Source organism: Notothenia coriiceps, unplaced genomic scaffold (assembly GCF_000735185.1).
Source record: "Notothenia coriiceps isolate Sejong01 unplaced genomic scaffold, NC01 NC01_scaffold00037483, whole genome shotgun sequence".
Classification (NCBI taxonomy): Eukaryota; Metazoa; Chordata; class Actinopteri; order Perciformes; family Nototheniidae; genus Notothenia; species Notothenia coriiceps.
In genome coordinates this window covers 203,874-222,741 of record NW_011370184.1, presented here as the reverse complement: position 1 = coordinate 222,741, position 18,868 = coordinate 203,874, and the positions used below count along the sequence as shown (strand labels likewise).

The 18,868-nt window shown below is 39.0% G+C and overlaps 2 protein-coding genes across 3 annotated transcripts in view; both read right to left on the bottom strand.

Annotated features, from left to right (window-relative positions):
- The window catches only part of LOC104967607 (dnaJ homolog subfamily C member 7-like), an 8,637-nt gene extending 3,079 nt beyond the window's left edge, over positions 1-5,558 (bottom strand). For both annotated transcript variants that reach the window (XM_010797110.1, XM_010797111.1), the window contains exons 1-11: positions 5,464-5,558; positions 3,453-3,541; positions 3,026-3,150; positions 2,796-2,909; positions 2,555-2,629; positions 1,970-2,088; positions 1,634-1,787; positions 826-990; positions 617-708; positions 457-530; positions 221-367 (exon numbers count right to left, since the gene is read on the bottom strand). In XM_010797110.1, the coding sequence (XP_010795412.1) occupies positions 221-367; positions 457-530; positions 617-708; positions 826-990; positions 1,634-1,787; positions 1,970-2,088; positions 2,555-2,629; positions 2,796-2,909; positions 3,026-3,150; positions 3,453-3,541; positions 5,464-5,534 (1,225 nt within the window). In that variant the 5' untranslated portion in view covers positions 5,535-5,558. The remainder of the gene's footprint in view (positions 1-220; positions 368-456; positions 531-616; positions 709-825; positions 991-1,633; positions 1,788-1,969; positions 2,089-2,554; positions 2,630-2,795; positions 2,910-3,025; positions 3,151-3,452; positions 3,542-5,463) is intronic.
- Positions 5,559-6,844: 1,286 nt separating this feature from the next.
- LOC104967622 (zinc finger protein 385C-like) overlaps positions 6,845-18,868 on the bottom strand; it is a 19,206-nt gene continuing 7,182 nt past the window's right edge. Inside the window, exons 3-9 of the mRNA XM_010797131.1 lie at positions 17,774-17,928; positions 16,424-16,531; positions 12,333-12,516; positions 9,900-10,274; positions 8,990-9,192; positions 8,747-8,845; positions 6,845-8,241 (exon numbers count right to left, since the gene is read on the bottom strand). Of these exons, the coding sequence (XP_010795433.1) occupies positions 8,011-8,241; positions 8,747-8,845; positions 8,990-9,192; positions 9,900-10,274; positions 12,333-12,516; positions 16,424-16,531; positions 17,774-17,928 (1,355 nt within the window). The 3' untranslated portion in view covers positions 6,845-8,010. The remainder of the gene's footprint in view (positions 8,242-8,746; positions 8,846-8,989; positions 9,193-9,899; positions 10,275-12,332; positions 12,517-16,423; positions 16,532-17,773; positions 17,929-18,868) is intronic.

The window sequence follows — 18,868 nt, the reverse complement described above, 5'->3', positions numbered from 1 at the left end:
TTTCGGCGATTAGATAAAATATAAATTATATTTGATGTAACTTTGGTTACATTTCCATGACTTTTCCAAAACTTTGGGAAAAATATTGTTTTTCATAACTTTTCCAGGGCCTGGAATTAGTATTTTGAATCTCCATGACTTTTCCAGGTTTTTAATGACCGCGAGAACCCTGAATCAGAGGTGGTATCCTGCATGTTGGTGCAAAGACCAAGCGACCTACCAGGGTGGTGCATGAGGGCCCGTTTGCGATAGGCTTTTTTGATTTCGTCTTCGGTGGCGCTTTTGCCGACTCCCAGCACCTTGTAGTAATCTTTCCTTTTACTCTTCTTCAGCTCCAGCTGTGCCGTCTTCAGCAGATGCTTGTGCTCTAAAAAGGGATCAAATGTGAGTGGTGAAATTTGAGCCAATCTATCAGTTAAGAAAAGGTAACCATGCAGAAAACAAACACCAGCTTACCTGACGTTTTTTCTGTCTGGTAAACTTTTTCATAGTCGCGCACGGCCTCCTCATACTGCTCTGTGTTCATGAAACTAAGAGGTCACAAAAGGTATTGTAAAAAACTGCACAACACTGAGCATACAATAAGTCAAATTGTCTTCATGTCTGTGGAACATACCACTGAGCTCTTCTTAGGTAGGCCTTGATGTAGGTATCATCGAGTTTGATGGCACTGGTGCAGTCTTCAATGGCTTCATTAAGTTTCCTCAGCTGTAGAAGAGGAAAAAGAGCCTGAACACTTTGCAAGATTGCTATTTAAAAGCATATAATAAGACAGCATTATTTATAAAATGCCTTGGAATGGCAATATGCCCTTTAATTCCTTACCTTTACTCCTGCCGTGGCTCTGTTGCAGTAGAGTTTAGCATTGGTCTTGATATTGTTGGGGTCTATCGTCAGGGCCTCTGTGTACAGCTTGTAGGCAGCGTCATAGCTGCAGCTCTTAAATGCCAGGTTGCCCTCATCTTTTTTGGCTTTTAATGCTTTGGCATTCTGATTTAGAAAGGGAACAATTCATTATGTTACTTTAAAAAATATTGAAGATATATTGAAACTTGAAGTGAAATTTAAGCCCGAGTGTGTCTGTAAAAAACAAGTTCTTTACACTGTTTGTCACAACAATACCAAAGGTGTGTATAGAGTGCCAGTGACGCGGCCTAAAACCCGGAAGGAGTACGAGCGCACATTTTGGAACCAATATAATTAGACCGGGCCCTATTAATAATTAATTGTTAATAACAATTGTTTGCCCATAATAGGGCAATAGGAACCAATGCAATTTATTCTATGGAGAAGAATTGGAAGTGGTAAAATGCTAACTTACTTCCGGCTTTTGGGACGCGTCACTGTGGCACTCTATGGTGGATGGCTAACAAGTCAAAACAAATCAACATCTATCTAGTATTTCTTAACTGTCTTTTTTATATATGCACCCTTTTCATCATGCCATAAAGGATTAGCCATAGCAAGTGGTGAACATATAGAAAATCTGAAAATGTGTTGCACTGTGCCAAAACATACACAACTAAGATAACACAGGCAGAATGTCATACAAATCTGGATTTTATTCATTCAAAATACTTGATTTTCTCAAATAGATACTGCGTCAGGAGGAAGAAAAGAACTCCAATCTTACCCTGCAGGCTAACCGAGCCTTCTCGTGATCAGGAGCCATGCGCAGAGCCTGGACAAAGAACTGCACGGCTTTATCGATGCAGTCCTCGTAGTAGAGACACAGGCCTCGGACGTAGAGTGCGTCTGCGTTCGTGGAATCCATTCGCAGGATATCACTGTTAAAGAAAGTATAGTGAAAGATCTGAAGAATCTGTACATCTAATTCCTCTTCTTAGAAAGCAACTAAAGCAGAACCTGGAAACATATTTCAAGTTAAATCAATTCAAGAAAATGAATGCATCACGGTAACTGTAACAAAAGCATCATACAGCGTGAAGCTAACAGCAGTGGGTCCTACCTTGCAACAGACTGGGCTTCTGGATAGCGACCCAGCAGAGCCAGACACTCGGCCTTGAGGATTTTGAAGCGGTGGCAGGCTGTAGCCACAACTAAGGCCCGGTCCATGCAGTACACCACCTGGATCAGCACAAGAGCCCATTAATACAATTCAATATTTGATTCATTAAGCAATGAATTCAAAAATAAACAAACAACAGTGTGAAGAGAAGTATGTAAATAGTGTGCAAACTATGGAAATGGGGGATTTTAGATACGCTTTTTATTGTCATACATTTAAACAGAAGGCAACGGGAAGTTAAGATTCTGCATTTTACCCGTCCTAGTATAAGCAGAACTATTAAACACAGTTTTCAATGGACAGTAAGTATTTGTACAAATAATCAAGTAGATGCCTGTAAACTCTGTCAGCGTGTTTAAATATTGGGCTTTTACAAACCAAAGCATATTCATGGTTATAAAAGTTGTTAGAAATACCTAAATGCAAAGAAAAACTAGTCGGACAACGTGAACAACTGATCACATCTTAAATGGGCTGCACTGTTAATGAGTTTGGTGGGGGGGAAAGAAATAGGGAATGAAATACCTTTCTGAAATCCCGTTTTTCAAAGCCAAACTCTGCCATCCGTTCGTACTCTAGTAGAGTTGAGGCAGTCTTATTCTGAAACATAAGGACAATAATCAAAACTTTATTTACATTGTTAAGAGATGGGTTTGAGTTACAAGATTCAACGTTTAGCTTCAAGGCTGTTCTTAGTATGTTATTCAATTGAATGTATTCCTAAATGAGAATAACATGAAATCTAAAATGTTTAGGTGATCCGCACCTCCTGCAGGGCCTCTCTGTTGCTAGGCTCCAGCTCCAAGACCTTCTGAAAGCAACGATTGGCCGCCATGGCGTTTCCCAACAACAGGTGGCACTTTCCCTCACGTAGATGACCCTGGAGGACAGACGGGAAACATGTCCTACTTAAAACAGCGTGAAAACGTAAACCCACTTTTCTGTGTATCTTAGCGGCAGGCAAAGCAAAAAAATGAAGATGATTTTCAAACCGACCTTCATGAAACATTCATCCAACCGCACAGCCTGCTGGGAGTCTTCTAGGGCCTCACGAATGCGGAAGAGCATCATGAGGGTAGCTGCCCTGTTCCCATAATAACTGGCGGTTTTGGGACTGGCATCTTGAGAGAAAAGAAAGAAAACCCATGTCACAAAGGCAAAGTGGGATGTAGGGGCAAAAAAGTGATGAATACAGCAAATATATTGTATGTCCATTAAAATGGCAGAAGTCAAGTTACAGTTTTAAAATACATGGAGGGGACATGTGATGGGAAATATCCCAGGAGGGGGCAATGACTCATATGTCACTGTAATGTATTTTGCTGATTTGCTGGGAGAGGCGCAACAAAATGAGAATATCAGCATTTTTCGATAGGAGAATATGAATAAAAATTGGTCAATAGGTAAAGAGTGGTAATCTTACCTATGGCCTTGGTATAGTAGTTGAAAGCCTCGGAGTAATCTTTCTTGCTGTAGAATGCATTTCCTTGCTCTTTGAAGCCTTCAGCCTCACTACAGAAAAAAATAAATAAATCAGAAATCAATGTCAAGTTGGAACAGGTAAATTATAAATACATTAGTAATGTTCTCATCAAACATAGCAAAATCAAACTTTTCAGCAATAAATCAGACAACAAATGAAAAGCACCACATAAATCACTATTTAGAGCATTTTTTGAAAACAGACCAGCTGGTTTGGTCATCTGTTTCCATCAGAGAATTTCTTGGAAACGAAGAAGAGCCTGAAAGGACTGAGTTAGTCACACCTGGAACTGGGACAGTAGCGCAGGGCACACTCAGTCCTGGAAGCTGCAGTACTAAACATAGCAGTGAAATTCACCTGCTGCAGCCCTTTCAAGAGCCAAGTGTTAAAGGGTAAATCTACACTGTCTGGTTCAAGGGAGAGGCTGCCTCTCTGTGTGACGAAGTATTCAAAAGAGTTGCTTTTGATGCCACACCCAAGTCAGTGACATCATGGGCAGTTCTTTCCATCAATTCAGATTGGGAATCAGGAGAAATTAAACCAAAAGATAGGAATGCAGCAACGATTTACTGCAAAACTGGGCTCTTTTAGTAAGACCAACACAACTTATAACAATGATTAGTGTGTGTATAAGTGTACGTTAAATTCTGTTATTTTATAACATTTGTCACATGCTGCTGCCCTGGGTGATATCGTAAGCATATTCACCCTTCATTTGTCATAAGAATATTAGACTTGAAATGGTACTTTGGCAACATTTTGCCTTGAAATTTGAAGATTGCACTAGTACATTTTTTTTTATTTCAATGTTTTATATTTATTGTTGAGCTCTGACTTGGAGTTTGACCAGAAATGCAGCTGACTACTTATGTAATACATCTCACTGAACCCTTCAGAAGCTTTCATCAACCTTTTTTATTATAAAGTGAAATCTTCAAATCCTCTTCAATTTCAGCCAGGGGATTTTTTTTGTATTACTTTAAATGGGTCACAAAACAATTACACGTTTCCTTTTTATATTATCTGGCCGACTAATAGCTTACCATAGTTTCAGTTACAGAAATCATTCAAATATTAACACAATAGAGAGGGGAAACATGTCTTCTTTCAAACAATTAATTTTACATTTGGACACTAGTACAGATTAGCTTCCAACTTTTTTGTTAAGCAATGTTAGCTCAAAGTCAGACTGTCAACTTTACATTTCAGTTGCCAGGTTTTTTCAGCAGTGAAGTGGTTAATTTGTACATGTATGTGCAGCATTTAGAAGATTCCTATAAAAGAAAATGCATTTATCCAATTTGCTTTTTACTTTTGAAAACATTAATTTGGTATCACAACACTAAAGTACTACTAATTTGGGCCGTTTTAGATGTTTTAAAGTTATATAATGACTGTTTCTTGATCTGATCATTTGAGTCCAGCTAAATGCTATCTGCCTGCCTCTTCTGGAACTTTCTAGAAAGATCTAAGCACATAAATCTGCTGTTAGGCAACAAAGAAAATACTGTACCTGTTTTTTTTTTTTTTAACATGTTCAGATTTAAAATGGGTCAGTACAAATAGTTAAAAAAACTAATGGGTCTCACATTACTAAATATTTTTAAAAAGCTGTAACCGAGCATGTGCCGAGACACGGTAATTTTCTTAGCTAGCTTCTCTTGACGATTAAGTTTCGAAGTGAAATAGAAGAAACCCACAATATGCGGACTGATGTAACAGTCACAACTACAATTATGCCACTGCCTGTTATTATGACAACTAATCAAATGTAAGATGTTGTATAAAGGGCCGTTTTTTCCCAGGTAAAGCTAGCCTGGTTAGCTCGTGATCTCGTTGTTGTGTCCGAGCCTTGTCAGCTAGCGGCGGGTTGGTTCAGTCCGTGAATCCCGGGTTATTTTGATACTATACACACATCACAACTAAACACACACAACATTTAAATGTTTACCGCTCCAAGTCATCCTGATTAGGGATTTCAAGGTCTGTGTCCACCGGTACGTCGATGTCAACAGCTGCCATTTTTTCTGGAAAGGACGAACACGAACCTACGTCATTTCCGGTAAGAGAGCTTTTTTTCTTCAGTTTTTGAGGTCATAAGTAGGCCTATGAAAAAAAAGGAAAACGTAACACTACATTTCATAATGAACCCCGTCCTTTTAGGGTTGTTTCTTAGTTAATATTAATGTTATTTAGAATCCTAAATGCGTAGCAAATAAGAAATGCATATCAGTAGCTAGAGATGTTTGTCTGAAGGAATTTGTCACCAATTGAAATGAATGAAATTATAATTTGAAAAAAAAAAAAGTTCAACTCTATTACAATTGTAATAATAATAACTATTATTATATTATCATTATTAAAGATTGTTTATTATTATTATAATTATTATTATTATTATTATAGACTGATAAAAGAAAACACATACACAAACAATATACAAAATACAACATATTCTTGCATAACTTTCCCAAAGCAGGATTTGTATCACATCATCAATTATACAATATTACATAGTTATATTATATATGTGGCTTTAATCAATATTTAAAGTTATGTACATTTGCTTTTAAAAATGTATGTTCTGAAAAAGGAGGAAAATCACCAGTAATTACTGTTTTACCTTGTTACTGTGTTTGAGGCCATCAGGCTGCTATCATCAGGAATTATTACATTACATGTCATTTAGCTGACGCTTTTATCCAAAGTGACTTACAATTATCAGATGAAATAAATGCTTTGGCTTACTTTGTTTAGAGATAGTGTCACATTAAGAGCTGACACTATAGAAAAACACAGTTAGTGTATCAATACAGTGATTTCAATGGCATTTCTGTTTAATTTATACTTATACGCTCTGTATATTTTAGATTGGTAAAAATGTATAATATTTCAGAAAAATCCCTGACATCTCCGCTCAACCCATCTTGCTTCTTTTTTTTTATAGCAAAATACCAATAGAGGGCACTAGAGTATCATAAGGTATCGGGTATGGGGCACACATTAGCATGACTTTCCCACTCAACAGTTTCCAGCTATAGGATTGGAGTTAGAGTTCAGTGACTCTCCACAGTTGATATGCTCTACTGTACTTGATGATTCATTTTGTTAAAAAAATGTATTTATTATTTTCTTTTGCCTATGATATCCCTGGCCTTTGAGTGATCTCAAATGAGAACAGTATATTACTGATGATGCAATACTTTTAGTGTTCTTGCCCATAACTATTATCAATCATGGACTACACCTTTACTCACTGTATATCTATCAGGACTCACTTTCTTATAGAAGAGACTCATATTTGAATATGAAGGAAGAAAATACCACAAGTGTAAAAAAGACAGTACCATTTATAAGTTCATATAGAATACAGTATTGACATTTTTTTCCACATAATCATTTACATTATTGCAATTGATGCACACTTACACTATTCATACATTTGACCGAGGGGCAATTCAAAACAAAAATATTGCTTAAAATGATTTAACAACACAATCAGATGGGAGGGGATTTCTAAAGTAAAAGAAGATTGACTTTTAATACAATTCTCTTACAAAAATAACAGATTTAATAAAGACATCAAAGACACATTAAATAACTTGTGGATACATGATTTACATTTTGGGCAACAGCACACATCAGCGAGTCTGTTCATATGCGCAGCATCAAGCTGTTGCTGAACATTATTTATTCACACAAGTTTTTAATCTTATAACTTTAACGAAAAACAAGTCTTGAATGTATTTCCATATGGCGAGAATTCTTGGCATCATATCAGGGTGGTCGTTGATTGTCACCTCATAACACAGAGAGCAAGAGAGAAACAGACAGAGAAATGAATGTATTTATCTTAAATAAATTATAAAGAAACACATACATTTCAGACAATGGCTGTAGACATGTACATTTACTTAGAAGCAATATCCTCAGCAATCAATCTCCTTTGTCATTTCATTAGCAAACTGTATTTTTTCTTGATTTTGGTTATGAAGACTAAAGCAGGAATGAAGTACTGTACTTGTTCTCCCAGAGTAAAATTAGAAAGCTCTGAAATTTAAAGAATTTTGGCAACAAACACTTAATTACATTTACTCACGCTATTGTATTAGTCTAGGATTATCTTATAAATAAAACTAAAAGATGCTTGTCAATATGGCTTCCAGAGAGGTCCAGACCCCAGGGATCATGCACTCAACACAAAGTCGAGGGGAAACAGCTGAGTGATGGTCCGTCCATTTTGAAAGAGGAGACAATATGGTCAGTCAGTACTGAAGTATCAATCCACACTAGGGAGTGGGCATACTGTTCTTATGACTAAAACCTGCCAAACATGACATGTTGATATGCTGCCAGCGCGTTCTGCGTTGTGTCCCGGTGTCCATTAGGGGGTCCCGTACCTTATCCTCACCGACCATGCTTGTCTTTCCTGCTAGTCCAGCTTTGGCTAGGTAATGTCCACTCTACTGTAAGTCCTCCAACCTAGCGTGGCTCATTGCTAGTAAGGAGAGAAGATAATAGGTGTATGTGTGGCCCTCAGAGGTCCTGGGGCAGGCCTGAAGAGTGTCGGGCTGATCAGGGGACCGTGGATGATGGCTGTGGGCCCCTGCGGCAGGCGAAGTCCCAAGGTTCCAGAAGCCATGGAGCACAAAGCAGCCTGATTGAGGTGGTTTGCCAGGAACCCCGCCGGCAGGGCCTTGGAAAAGTGCTTCTGCAGGGCCAGTTTAGTCTGAAACCAAAGTCACAATACATATCAAAATGATCCTGCTAACTGGTTTGCAATGAGATTCTAAGATGCTGATGATTAGCCGTTATAACTTACCTTTACCTTGTTCCCCATTTGCTAATTAACACTTAACACAGAGTACATCTTGGTAACATCATTAATTTAGCTTGTGTCTAAATTGCTCATACACATGCATATACACATGAAACAATGGACAAATGTCAATTCTGACTTGATGATGCCTCTATAAAAAGGTCAGAGTATCATTAAAGGCATGACGATTCACCATTTAGTAACCATCAATGTCTGTTCAAAATGTCATGGCAGTCCATCCAAGCTATGTTGAGATATTTCCGTCTGGACAAGAGTGTGTTTTACCATAACAAATTAATTTATATTTATAAACCACTAAGCAGTCATTAAACTTGTAAATATGTTGACACAAGACCAGGAATAATTGATTATGTTATTTCAAATGTATGTGTGTGTGTGTGTAACAAATTCTCACCGCTAAGATAGCACTGGACTGTAGTTTATTATAAGGGGTGAACTTCGCCTTGACAGGCTTCCCAGCCAAACGCTCTTTGTGTCTCCTGCTGCTCATGTGCTAAAAAGGGGCAACAATATAAAGTTATTCAGTCAGGACAGCACTGATTAGGAAAACCAAATAGACAAATCTTGAATTGAGAAACACCAAGGTTAGGGTTCTGTAGTCAAATCTTTTACATTTATAATATCAGGTTAAACCCACCTGCTTCAGCTGTGTCTCTGAGTTGACGGACACCTGGCACATTTCACAGTGAAAAGGCTGGCTGGATACACCCACCAAGGCTCTGGGCTTGCTGCCCATTCGCTGCTTAATTCGACTGGTGGGCCTGGGTGATGATGACATCCGGACCCTGCGTTGTGAATGGCTGCCCTTGTGACCATCAAGCATCTGTTTGTGCTTAGAACCTGAATCAGCCAACAAAGAGGACTGAATGTTAGAATAAAAAACTAGCTAACATTAAAGTGGCATTCACAATTATTCTTGAACGTATCATTATGAAGTAAATGTTGATTGCGCATTGTAACGGCTCTACAATAGTGACACCATCGGCATTCAGATCATTTCTGTCAGCCTCTGGCTTGCGATCTCACGGGAAAATGAAGGCTCGATGTACGGCACACAAAGGAAGAGGAGAGCCTTGAAATGGGCCTTTACTTATGAAGCTAATACAATCATAATAAGTAATAAGTAGGCTCTTTCGTCTGATACAAGACGGCAAACTTTGTATTGGCTCTACATTGTTAACAGCTGGTTTTAATTTGAACCTTTCACAAAAAAAGCCCCAAACATATACACTGAATCAAAAACTCCCAGAGAGATCTGCACCAGGAGGCATCTCAAAGAAATAGCTAAGAACTCATCCAAAGATCTAACAGTATATACGGTTTCTAAGTCAAATTGGACTATTTATGGTTTTTGATTTGGACGGTTGCCATGTTGCAAACTACATTTCGATCTATTGTGTCCTGGGTTGTTGGTAGCTCTGAGGAAAATGGAAAGCAACACGGCTGTCTTTGCAACAGCAGTGCCCACAATGATGCCAATTGGAGACATTAAAGGGGAAAAGTTGTCTGTTTCCACTAAATAATATCAGTAGTATTGTAGGACATACCACTACAGTGAGCCTCCAACTGTGAGCTCGAATTGACCGTCACTTTGCACGTAGGACAGTGAAGAGGTTTTTTGTCGCTCTTGGCCTCCTTAGTCTCTTCCACCTTCCCCACCACCTCCTTCTCACCTCCCGTGGAGCTCCCCTGAGGGTCAGGTTGAGGGGCTGAACCGGACGCCGGGCTGCACTCCTCCACTGGAGGACTGTCAGAAGGTAGACCAGGAAGCTGAGAGTCGGCGCAGATTTGTGGAGACAGCTGAGGAGACCCGAGTGAGGAGGAGTCTGTGGGTAAGAGCTGTGAGGACGGAGAGGGAACCAGTGGGCTCTCCGGCACGGTTTCTGGTTGCTGCTCTGCAGGTTGGGAGGAGGTACTTGGGCCTGAGGAAAGACAAATAAACAAAGAAGTTACACTTTGAGTTACAATATGATAGGTTTTTTTATTATACGGTTAAATGTTAGTAAATGCAAAAGCAAAATGCAAAAAGTATGTAAAGTTATTCTGATGATGATAATTAGTATTGTAAAATAAAAGTTATTATTCAGTATTTTTCAACATTTGTATCTACTTTAGGAAGAGATATTGTTACAATCAGTCATTATCTTTCTATATACATTACCAGCGTTCACTCAATGCCAACAAAAGTTTTAGTTGTTGAAAAAAACGTCAATAAACACCAAATATGTGGGTAAATCTTCATTATTTTGAGTTATAACATACACTGCTCACAAATCCTTTTTTTCTAGCTTTGAGATCATTACGCCTGTAAAGCCACAGCAAACAAAAGCCTGTACAGTAGAGTTAACAACAACAACAACAACAACAATCAATAAATGAATTTTACACAATTAAGATATAAATACATATTTGACTAATGCAATCCTCTTTGTTTTATTTTCTTATCCGTCTTTTTGTGGCGCCGACAAGTCATTTTCTGTTTTTGTTCTATACCTTAATAAAGTCCTGATATTATACTTTTTGCTCTCTTTTCTCTTTAATTTTTGCACACTTTCCTCCCTTTGTTATTATCTTTTCTGAATCAATCTTCCTCTGTCTCTGTCAATTTTTCGTTATCTTTGCAGCAGCTCACTCTGTCACCATCAATCAAAAACCATGGCAACCCCTGAAAGAAACAAGCTTATCATTGTGTGGATGGAAGAAAAATGATAGGGGCAGAAGAAAATGGGAGGGGGAAGATCAATTATTAAAAGAAAAGCTAGACAGAGTAAAGAAAGGAAGATGGTGACTTTTCCTTATTAAAGAATGAGAAGTGGGGAGACTAAAAGACAATAAGGGCATGATCTATCATCATTTTTGTGCAGTACAACATTCACCAAGGGGTTGGATAAAGAGAAATATACATTAGGTGGCCTTCTAAGTGAACATAGTCTTCAGACTTGTATTCTCAGTATGACGTCAAATATGGAAATTGCAAAGCTATTTTCAAACCTACCAACATTTAAAGGGGACCTATCATGCAAAATGCACTTTTGTACGTCTTTTATACATGAATATGTGTCCCCGGTATGTCAGAAAACACAACCCTCTCTCTTTTCCTCTGTACCCAAATCTCTAAAAACGGGGCTGCAACGGAGCTGATTATTATTTGAATTTTTCTGACGTCAGAAAAGGGGTGCTCCGCCTACTGTATATGGGCAACTCTCCACCTATCAAGGGAATGAGAGACCGCTCGAAAGCGCTGGAGTCGCTGTAGTACATATGCCAGGCCTGTAAGTGGCGCTGTAGTCACAGAATCAGCCCTTGCAAAAACAGGGCTGGAAAAGACCAAATAGAGCGAAATGAGGCATGGCTAAAATGCATGAACTTCAGAGACATGTTTTATATAGGTATGGACCTACAATATATGTTTCAAATATAGCATGATAGGTCCACTTTAAATTCAAACTTCTAAGTGAATCTTAATTTTTTGTTGCAATAAGATAAACATTTGTTTGCCTTTGTTTCTGGCCTCCTCCTCCATGTCTGGTCTCAACAAGTCTGGTCTACTACTACTCTAATTAAGTCATATTTTGATAAGAAAACATGAAGGCGCACGCTACTCCTACTCTTCTCTCTCCCATAATGTTCTACTCCACCCTTTGACGTGCCCATTAGCAAGCGACAACACATTTCATTATAGGAAAAAGGAACTGTAAGTGGGTGTTGCATTGAGTCAAAATGAAATCTCAAAGTCAGTAACACCACTACATCGCTCCTTAGATAGCATCTATTTTTCAGGTGCTTCACATCTTTGCTTGATGGGAGTAATTAACTATCTGACATAGCCAATGATAGCAGCACAGGTAATAGCTGCTAATTAGCCAGTTGACTGAGTGACAGCTTCCCAAGCTTTAGTGCCGCTTATGTCTCTCCAATTAACACTAATTACTTAGAAGAGGGAGAGAGTGGCACCTTAAAAAAAAAGGAAAGATTTATACCCGTTATGTCTTTTAAATTTGAGTTGGTGGGCTGCGCTCCTCCTCCCATCAGCCCCTTCTCTCGGTCTCTGTCTTTTCCAGTTATGGATGGGTTCTGTCCGTTCTTCTGCCGGTTCCTCTGCGTCTCCAGGGCCTTCAGCTTGCGAGCATGCTTGTGACCCTTGTAGTGGGCCTCTGCCTGAGTCTAGCACACACATATAAGGGCAGAACAAACAGAAGAGAACGTGAGTGTACAGTATATGAATAGAGCCACTGACATGATTACATTAATGAACGGCAGCAGAAATCAGTAAAGTGTAATCTTTCCATCTGTTCCATCTCTTTGGCTTCACATGCTTCCATGGAGTTCATGCAATGAGAATTTGACTCTAAGGAAAAGTGACATCGCTCTTTTTGATCATCATCGCCGTCACGGTTGTGCACAAATGAGCATCAGATGACATCTCATGACCATCCTCTGAGCCCACTGCCTCATCTTCCCACTGATTCGTTTTGACACAAAATGGCCCGTGTCCGTTATATTCTGCCACAGAAAATGACCTCTGTGCCTCCCTATCAAGAGAGGAAACACATTTGTGGCAGTGCGAACACAGATGCATGCGGATAAGGGATCCCAAAATGGCTCTTGATGGCTTTAGATAAAGTTTAATGTATTCGACAGAGGATCTAGCCAATAAAAGTGCACCAACATACTGTAGAAACAAAACATGTGAAGCAGAACACAATTATCTGGTAATCCATAAACAATTAATATTTCCACACAATACAGCACATATTTATTTGACATGCTCTACTTAGCTCCAGGAAACAAACAGCAATATTGTAAAGCATTTTGTTGATTCATTTGTTTCTCAAAACAAATATCTTCACAATAGGTTATATAGCTTTCCTGTTTACTATTCAATAACATTTTATGATCACTTAGCTTAATTCATGAAAAATGAGCAAACTCCATCCCGAGAGGCTGTTTAAAAATGTTAACTCTTTGTAGCTAGAGGAAGAAATATATAAGAGTAAATGTTTCGTATTCACTGTAAGAATATCAGGTGTTACAATAGGACTCTGAAACAGATAAATGAAATTCATCAGTTATTTATTTTATTTTTTACACCTTTGCTTTTTATTTACTGTGGTATCTCAAGTCTTCTGGGAGTTATGACCGACTCTCTGAAGGTGAAACGTTCTGAAAGCTTCATTACCTGGAGAAACCTATACATGACATAAAGTATACAAAACAAGCAGAAGTCATAAAAGATGGGTCTAGAGATATTCTAGATTGTTATTATTGTCAACCAAAAACCAAAACCAACCATTTATTAACTTTACACATTTGTTGAGCCTCATTTCCTTAGTTACAATGAACATGGGCACTGTAACGTATATTTTAACAAACTGGCATACACACGCTAGACTGTATGTGTATTAATATGTGTTTGAGTAACACGCTTGACATGACTGCTGTTTAAAGAAGTAATTTATATACACACAATAATATTTATGTGACATTTTTAAATATTTCAATATGGATGAATGGTCTTGAGTCCCGCAGACAAGGTAGTGATGTTGAGTGGACTTTGTTCTTTTCATGAGATCTGATAACAATAACAAGAACGCAAACAGAACCAGTCTCATAATTTCAGATCACACATTTTTTCAACACAAATGCCGTTCTGTATATTGAAGACACAAGTGCACTCCCTACACATTGTCACATAGTCTGCATTTTGAACAGTGTAACAAGACTTGGAGGATCTAGCTTCACACGAGGCCGTTAGATAATTTGTCATTGCTCAAATTATCCAGTTTCCAGGCACACACTGTACAGTCTCTGAGCTCAGTGTGCAGATCTTTCAGTGACTGTGTGCACACTCATGGAGTACGATTCTCCCCATCAACACTTTGCCTCAACCTTAGGCTGCTACACAAACAGAAAGGGTACCACAGTGGGTCAAAGTGTGTGGCGGGGGGATACAGGGCTGAGCAAAGGGTGAACGACCCCTTTGGCTGCGTTGAATGTCAGTGCACACTAACCATTCAGCGTGATATTCAACTCAGAGGGATACATCTGCTCCCATCCGCATACTGCCATACTATCTGGCATGCCAGTGTAGTATGAGTTCACCATAGATCCTTAGTTAGAAACCTGAAGGAGCCTGTCTGCTGATTCAAGCTGCTTTATGCATTCTCACACCACTGATGCCCAAACCACTGTCCTAGACAACAGGGCAGAATATCATGTGCGATCCTTCAGGCTTGAATCTTTCATGCTTTTTTCAATGATTTTAGCAGCAATAAAGGAATAATTTCAAAATCTTCAAGTCTCTTCTTTTTCTTATGCACACCTGTCATGTACTATAAAGAGTGGAAATCATTTTCACAGCCATCCATCTTTGTCTTCATACAGAAGAAAAGTATTTTACTGTACTTTATGAGCAACTATATACCGTACATAATATCTTACTATTGCCATTACTTGTATTTGTAACCTACTTGTACTTATAATTCTTAACGAACGCAAAATGTAATTCTGTTTATATATCTTAGCATATTCATATATACCTCTTACTGTTTATTCTATATATTACCACTATGCAGGCTGTATGTATGCTTCTGTGTATTTGCTTGAGTTGATTCTAATAAAATTCCACATTGTGAATTCACTTCTTGAAAACCATCTCTCTATATTTATGTGGTTTGAATTCCTCTCTTAAAACATTTGTTACATTAGGTTTGCTAGTGGTCTGGCTCTAGGGATGCTGGTCTTTTGGTCCACTGCTCTGGTACATACTGAAATATGTTGACAGCTGTGGATTGTTCATGGTTCACAGAAATGAAATCCTAATGACATTTCTGATAATGACTCATAATGACCATTAAAATTCAGCATGATCGACTACTGTTAAATCTACTGCTGTTGTTAGAAATCATGTTAGCTTTGGTTAACAATCCTAGTTTGTATCAGACTGTGGATTTCCAATGTTTACATTTAAATGACAACCTGAAGTTGTGTGTCAAATATAAATGACTGTGAAAATGAAATCTACTCTATATACTACACAGACAGTGAGTATAAAATATGAAAAGACTTGAATTTATTTTTTAACTATTCCTTTAGTCAATATTCTCTATCAAGGGCATTTCCCAGCCGCTCTGGGCACCCTGTACCTGCCTGTAACCCGGCATCCAACTCCCGGGTCAACCAGCACCCTCAGCTCAGCTGCATGTGACACAGAGGGGGGAGGAGACAGCCTGTTAGCTAGAAACACATTTCTTACAGCAGCATCACTGTGTCCACAAGTCCAGAGCAGAGAGAGGAAGACACAGAGAGATGAAGAAAGAGGCAGATGAGGAAGTAAGGGAGGTATGACGGGCTCAGGCTGGTGTCCTGCTTTCTTCAAGTTTTACAAAGAGGAGTCATTGTCATTCCACCAGGTTCCTCATGACAATATAAATGCAAATATGTATAAACGAAGTCCATAGGCACGAGAGCCAAATTAATAGAAATAAGGAGATGTGATAAAGAGGAAAACCGCATAGAACTAGCTCACTGGTTTCTATTGGTCTATTTAAAAAAATGGAAGCTTTAGAAATATACTGATACGATGAAAAGCCCGCTTCAAGATTGTTTTTAGTCGAATAGGATGCAGAAAATATAAAATATGTTGAAAATGTGTGGACGCTTGAGTGCAAAAATGGTCAGAAATTGGGCCTTAGGCTTAGATGACAGGTCACGAGACAATAAGTGTTTGTGTTTTAAAGTTTAGCAAAGCAGACTTTCAGCTATAACATCAAGGGGGTCAGAGGGTCTAACAGTCAGTACATATTCTCTAATTGACTTTATTATAAACAAATGCAACCCCAATTGGTGTTATTAACTAATGCCTACATACTGCAGAAAACAGATAAGAGTGCTTAAAGGTGTTTTTTTCACCTTTCCCCAGTGAGTTAAAAAGTAAATCCAGACCTTTCTTCAAGCTTTTGTTCTATCCACTTTCCAAAGTTCAAAGGACGCTCAAAGGGGAATAAATCACATTTGATTCCCTCTGTGATATCAGGGGAAAGAACTGAATTGAATGAAGTGTCTGACTCACAGTGGAGTTGAAGCGCAGGTGACAGATGTTGCAGGAGATGATGGGTTTCTTCTTGGGTGGAGCCACGCCAAAGGTGTGGTTGATCACTGCCTTCTGCACTGGGTCCATCTAGGAGGGGAAAACAAACACACAGAGAGACACATTTTTAGTTTCAGAGTAAATGCAAACAGGCAATTTCAGTTAAGCAGTTAGCCCAAAAATAACACAGTGACAAGTAACGATGTTGGGGGCCTCCTGCTGCGATAAAGGCGTAAGGCGCACTGTGTGTGAAATGACGTCTTCAATTACAATATGGCCATGACTTTTGGAACGTGCTTTGGTGCTTAGTAGCTTAAATCCGTGCTTTACGCCATTATGAGACGAGGGGGAGGGGAAAGGGGGTTTGGGGTGGTGTGGGTGTAAATAGCTGAATACCTGTGGTGTAGCTATTTTCACTTAGACTGAAGAATTAGATATTCACGGAGAAAAGAATGAATGCAAGCTGTTTCTATTTTCGGAATAAAATATGTAGAAACTCCTTTCTTAAATTAACATTTTTTAACTCTTTATTACTTATTTTGTTTATATTTGTAACCCCTACAGGGCAGATTTGTCAGTTGATTCATATTCTTAGCATCAGGTGTCAGACAGGTTTTTTTTTTTGCAGCCTCCCACATGCCTGAAACATTTATCGCATTGCTCTGACTGACTCATAAAGGGTTAAGCTAAATGTAGACTATGGCAGTCTGTCGCATCTACATTTAGAGTGTGTGTGTGTGTGTGTGTGTGTGTGTGTGTGTGTGTGTGTGTGTGTGTGTGTGTGTGTGTGTTTGAGTGAGAGAGAGATTATTGTTATATTCAGAATGTCTGGACAGTATTTTTTCACCACTGGGCAAAGTTATATTTATTTAACTTATGTGTAGCTACTTTGTTAACATTTCAAGTAAAATAAAGTTGTCTTTTGCAAAACATTCCTTACTTTTGAATAGCCCTGCTCCACAGCTTTATTTTTATATATTTCTTTTTTTTATACAATTGAGTGTACTGTAGCTCAATTATACTGTAATCTAAAAAACAACAACTTTTTTGTTTGAATATATGTTTCACATTTCTATGGGGGATTTTGAGATAACAGGAAACAACATTTTTACGAGTGAAGAGGAAACACTCGGAGAAGCATTTTAAATCTCTAAGCCACACTGAATCCAGTAGGATTTTAGTTTAATGTTGCCAACAATATTCCTGAATCTTTCCTTGGGTTTGGAGGTATAGAAATCAGGGTTCTGTTTTGGAAGGAAATCGCTTTTTGAGTGAGTATTTAGGATAACATGATCTTTATATACAGTCTGTAGGTGTGATATGGTATCTTACCGCGCTGAAGTTGGGGAAGAGGCTGAGCGGCGAGGAGCTGTTGACCCTGAGCGGCAGGAAGTGCTCCAGCTGGGTGTGAGGCCGCGGCTGTAGGGGTCGGCCTGGCAGGTGCAGCGCGCCCAGGAGAGGGTGGAGCTGGCTCTGGGAGAGGGCACCTGCAGAAGGGAGGACCACACGCTTATTTACTTTATCCTGTGAATCGATATTTGGAGGGACACAGATTTCCCCCATTTGTATTTGACACAACCAAAGCTGAACATCCTTATACACTCAAAAGGGTAGAGACATATTTTAACTCACGACATATGATATAAGGACCACAGTGAAAGATTCACTCAGTAGAGATTTAATGACTTCAGGGGCTCAATAGAAGGGGATACATAATGAGAGTCTTTGTGTGGCCTTTTCCTGCTTAACACGTCATGACAAATGTCTCTGGCCTTTAAAAACAGCAGTGGAGTGTGTAAGTGAATTCTGTTCTTCCTGCAAATGGGTTAGTCGACTTAAAGAGAAAAGTACTATATAAGGAGGTTACAAGGCTTAAGAAACTCAAAGACTGTACATTATCAATTTAATGAATATTAGTTAGCTGTTTGTTCCTCACCCATTTGATGTCTTCATGAATATTTTTACTTTACTTATGACGTGTTTGTTTTAATGCACCCCGTGGCAGTTTGCCAAAAAAATCTCCTTCCACATGACCTCTTGTCTCATCACGCTTAATTTTGGTCAGCCTAAGGTGCCGTTTACACGAGAACAAAATGGGCTGGATCCGCATAGTTTCTCTTAAGTATGGCCCTTTCGTTTACACGAGGCCGTAACAAAACGATAGAAACGGACCCCACAAACGATAACGGGTCCCAAGGTGGATAGATTTGCAAACGAAACGCTCTGGGGGGTCAAACGGCTCCGTGTAATCGCCTCTATACGATCATTTCCCTATAGATGAAGCCATAGCCCCGCCTCTCCCCACCTCTGCTGCTCACTGCTGTAGCATGGTCAGTAGCTACTGTCAGTACTGTCAGTAGCTACTGCTAGTGCTAGTGCTACTGACAATGCTACATTATGTTAGTACAACATCTACAGCTCGACCAT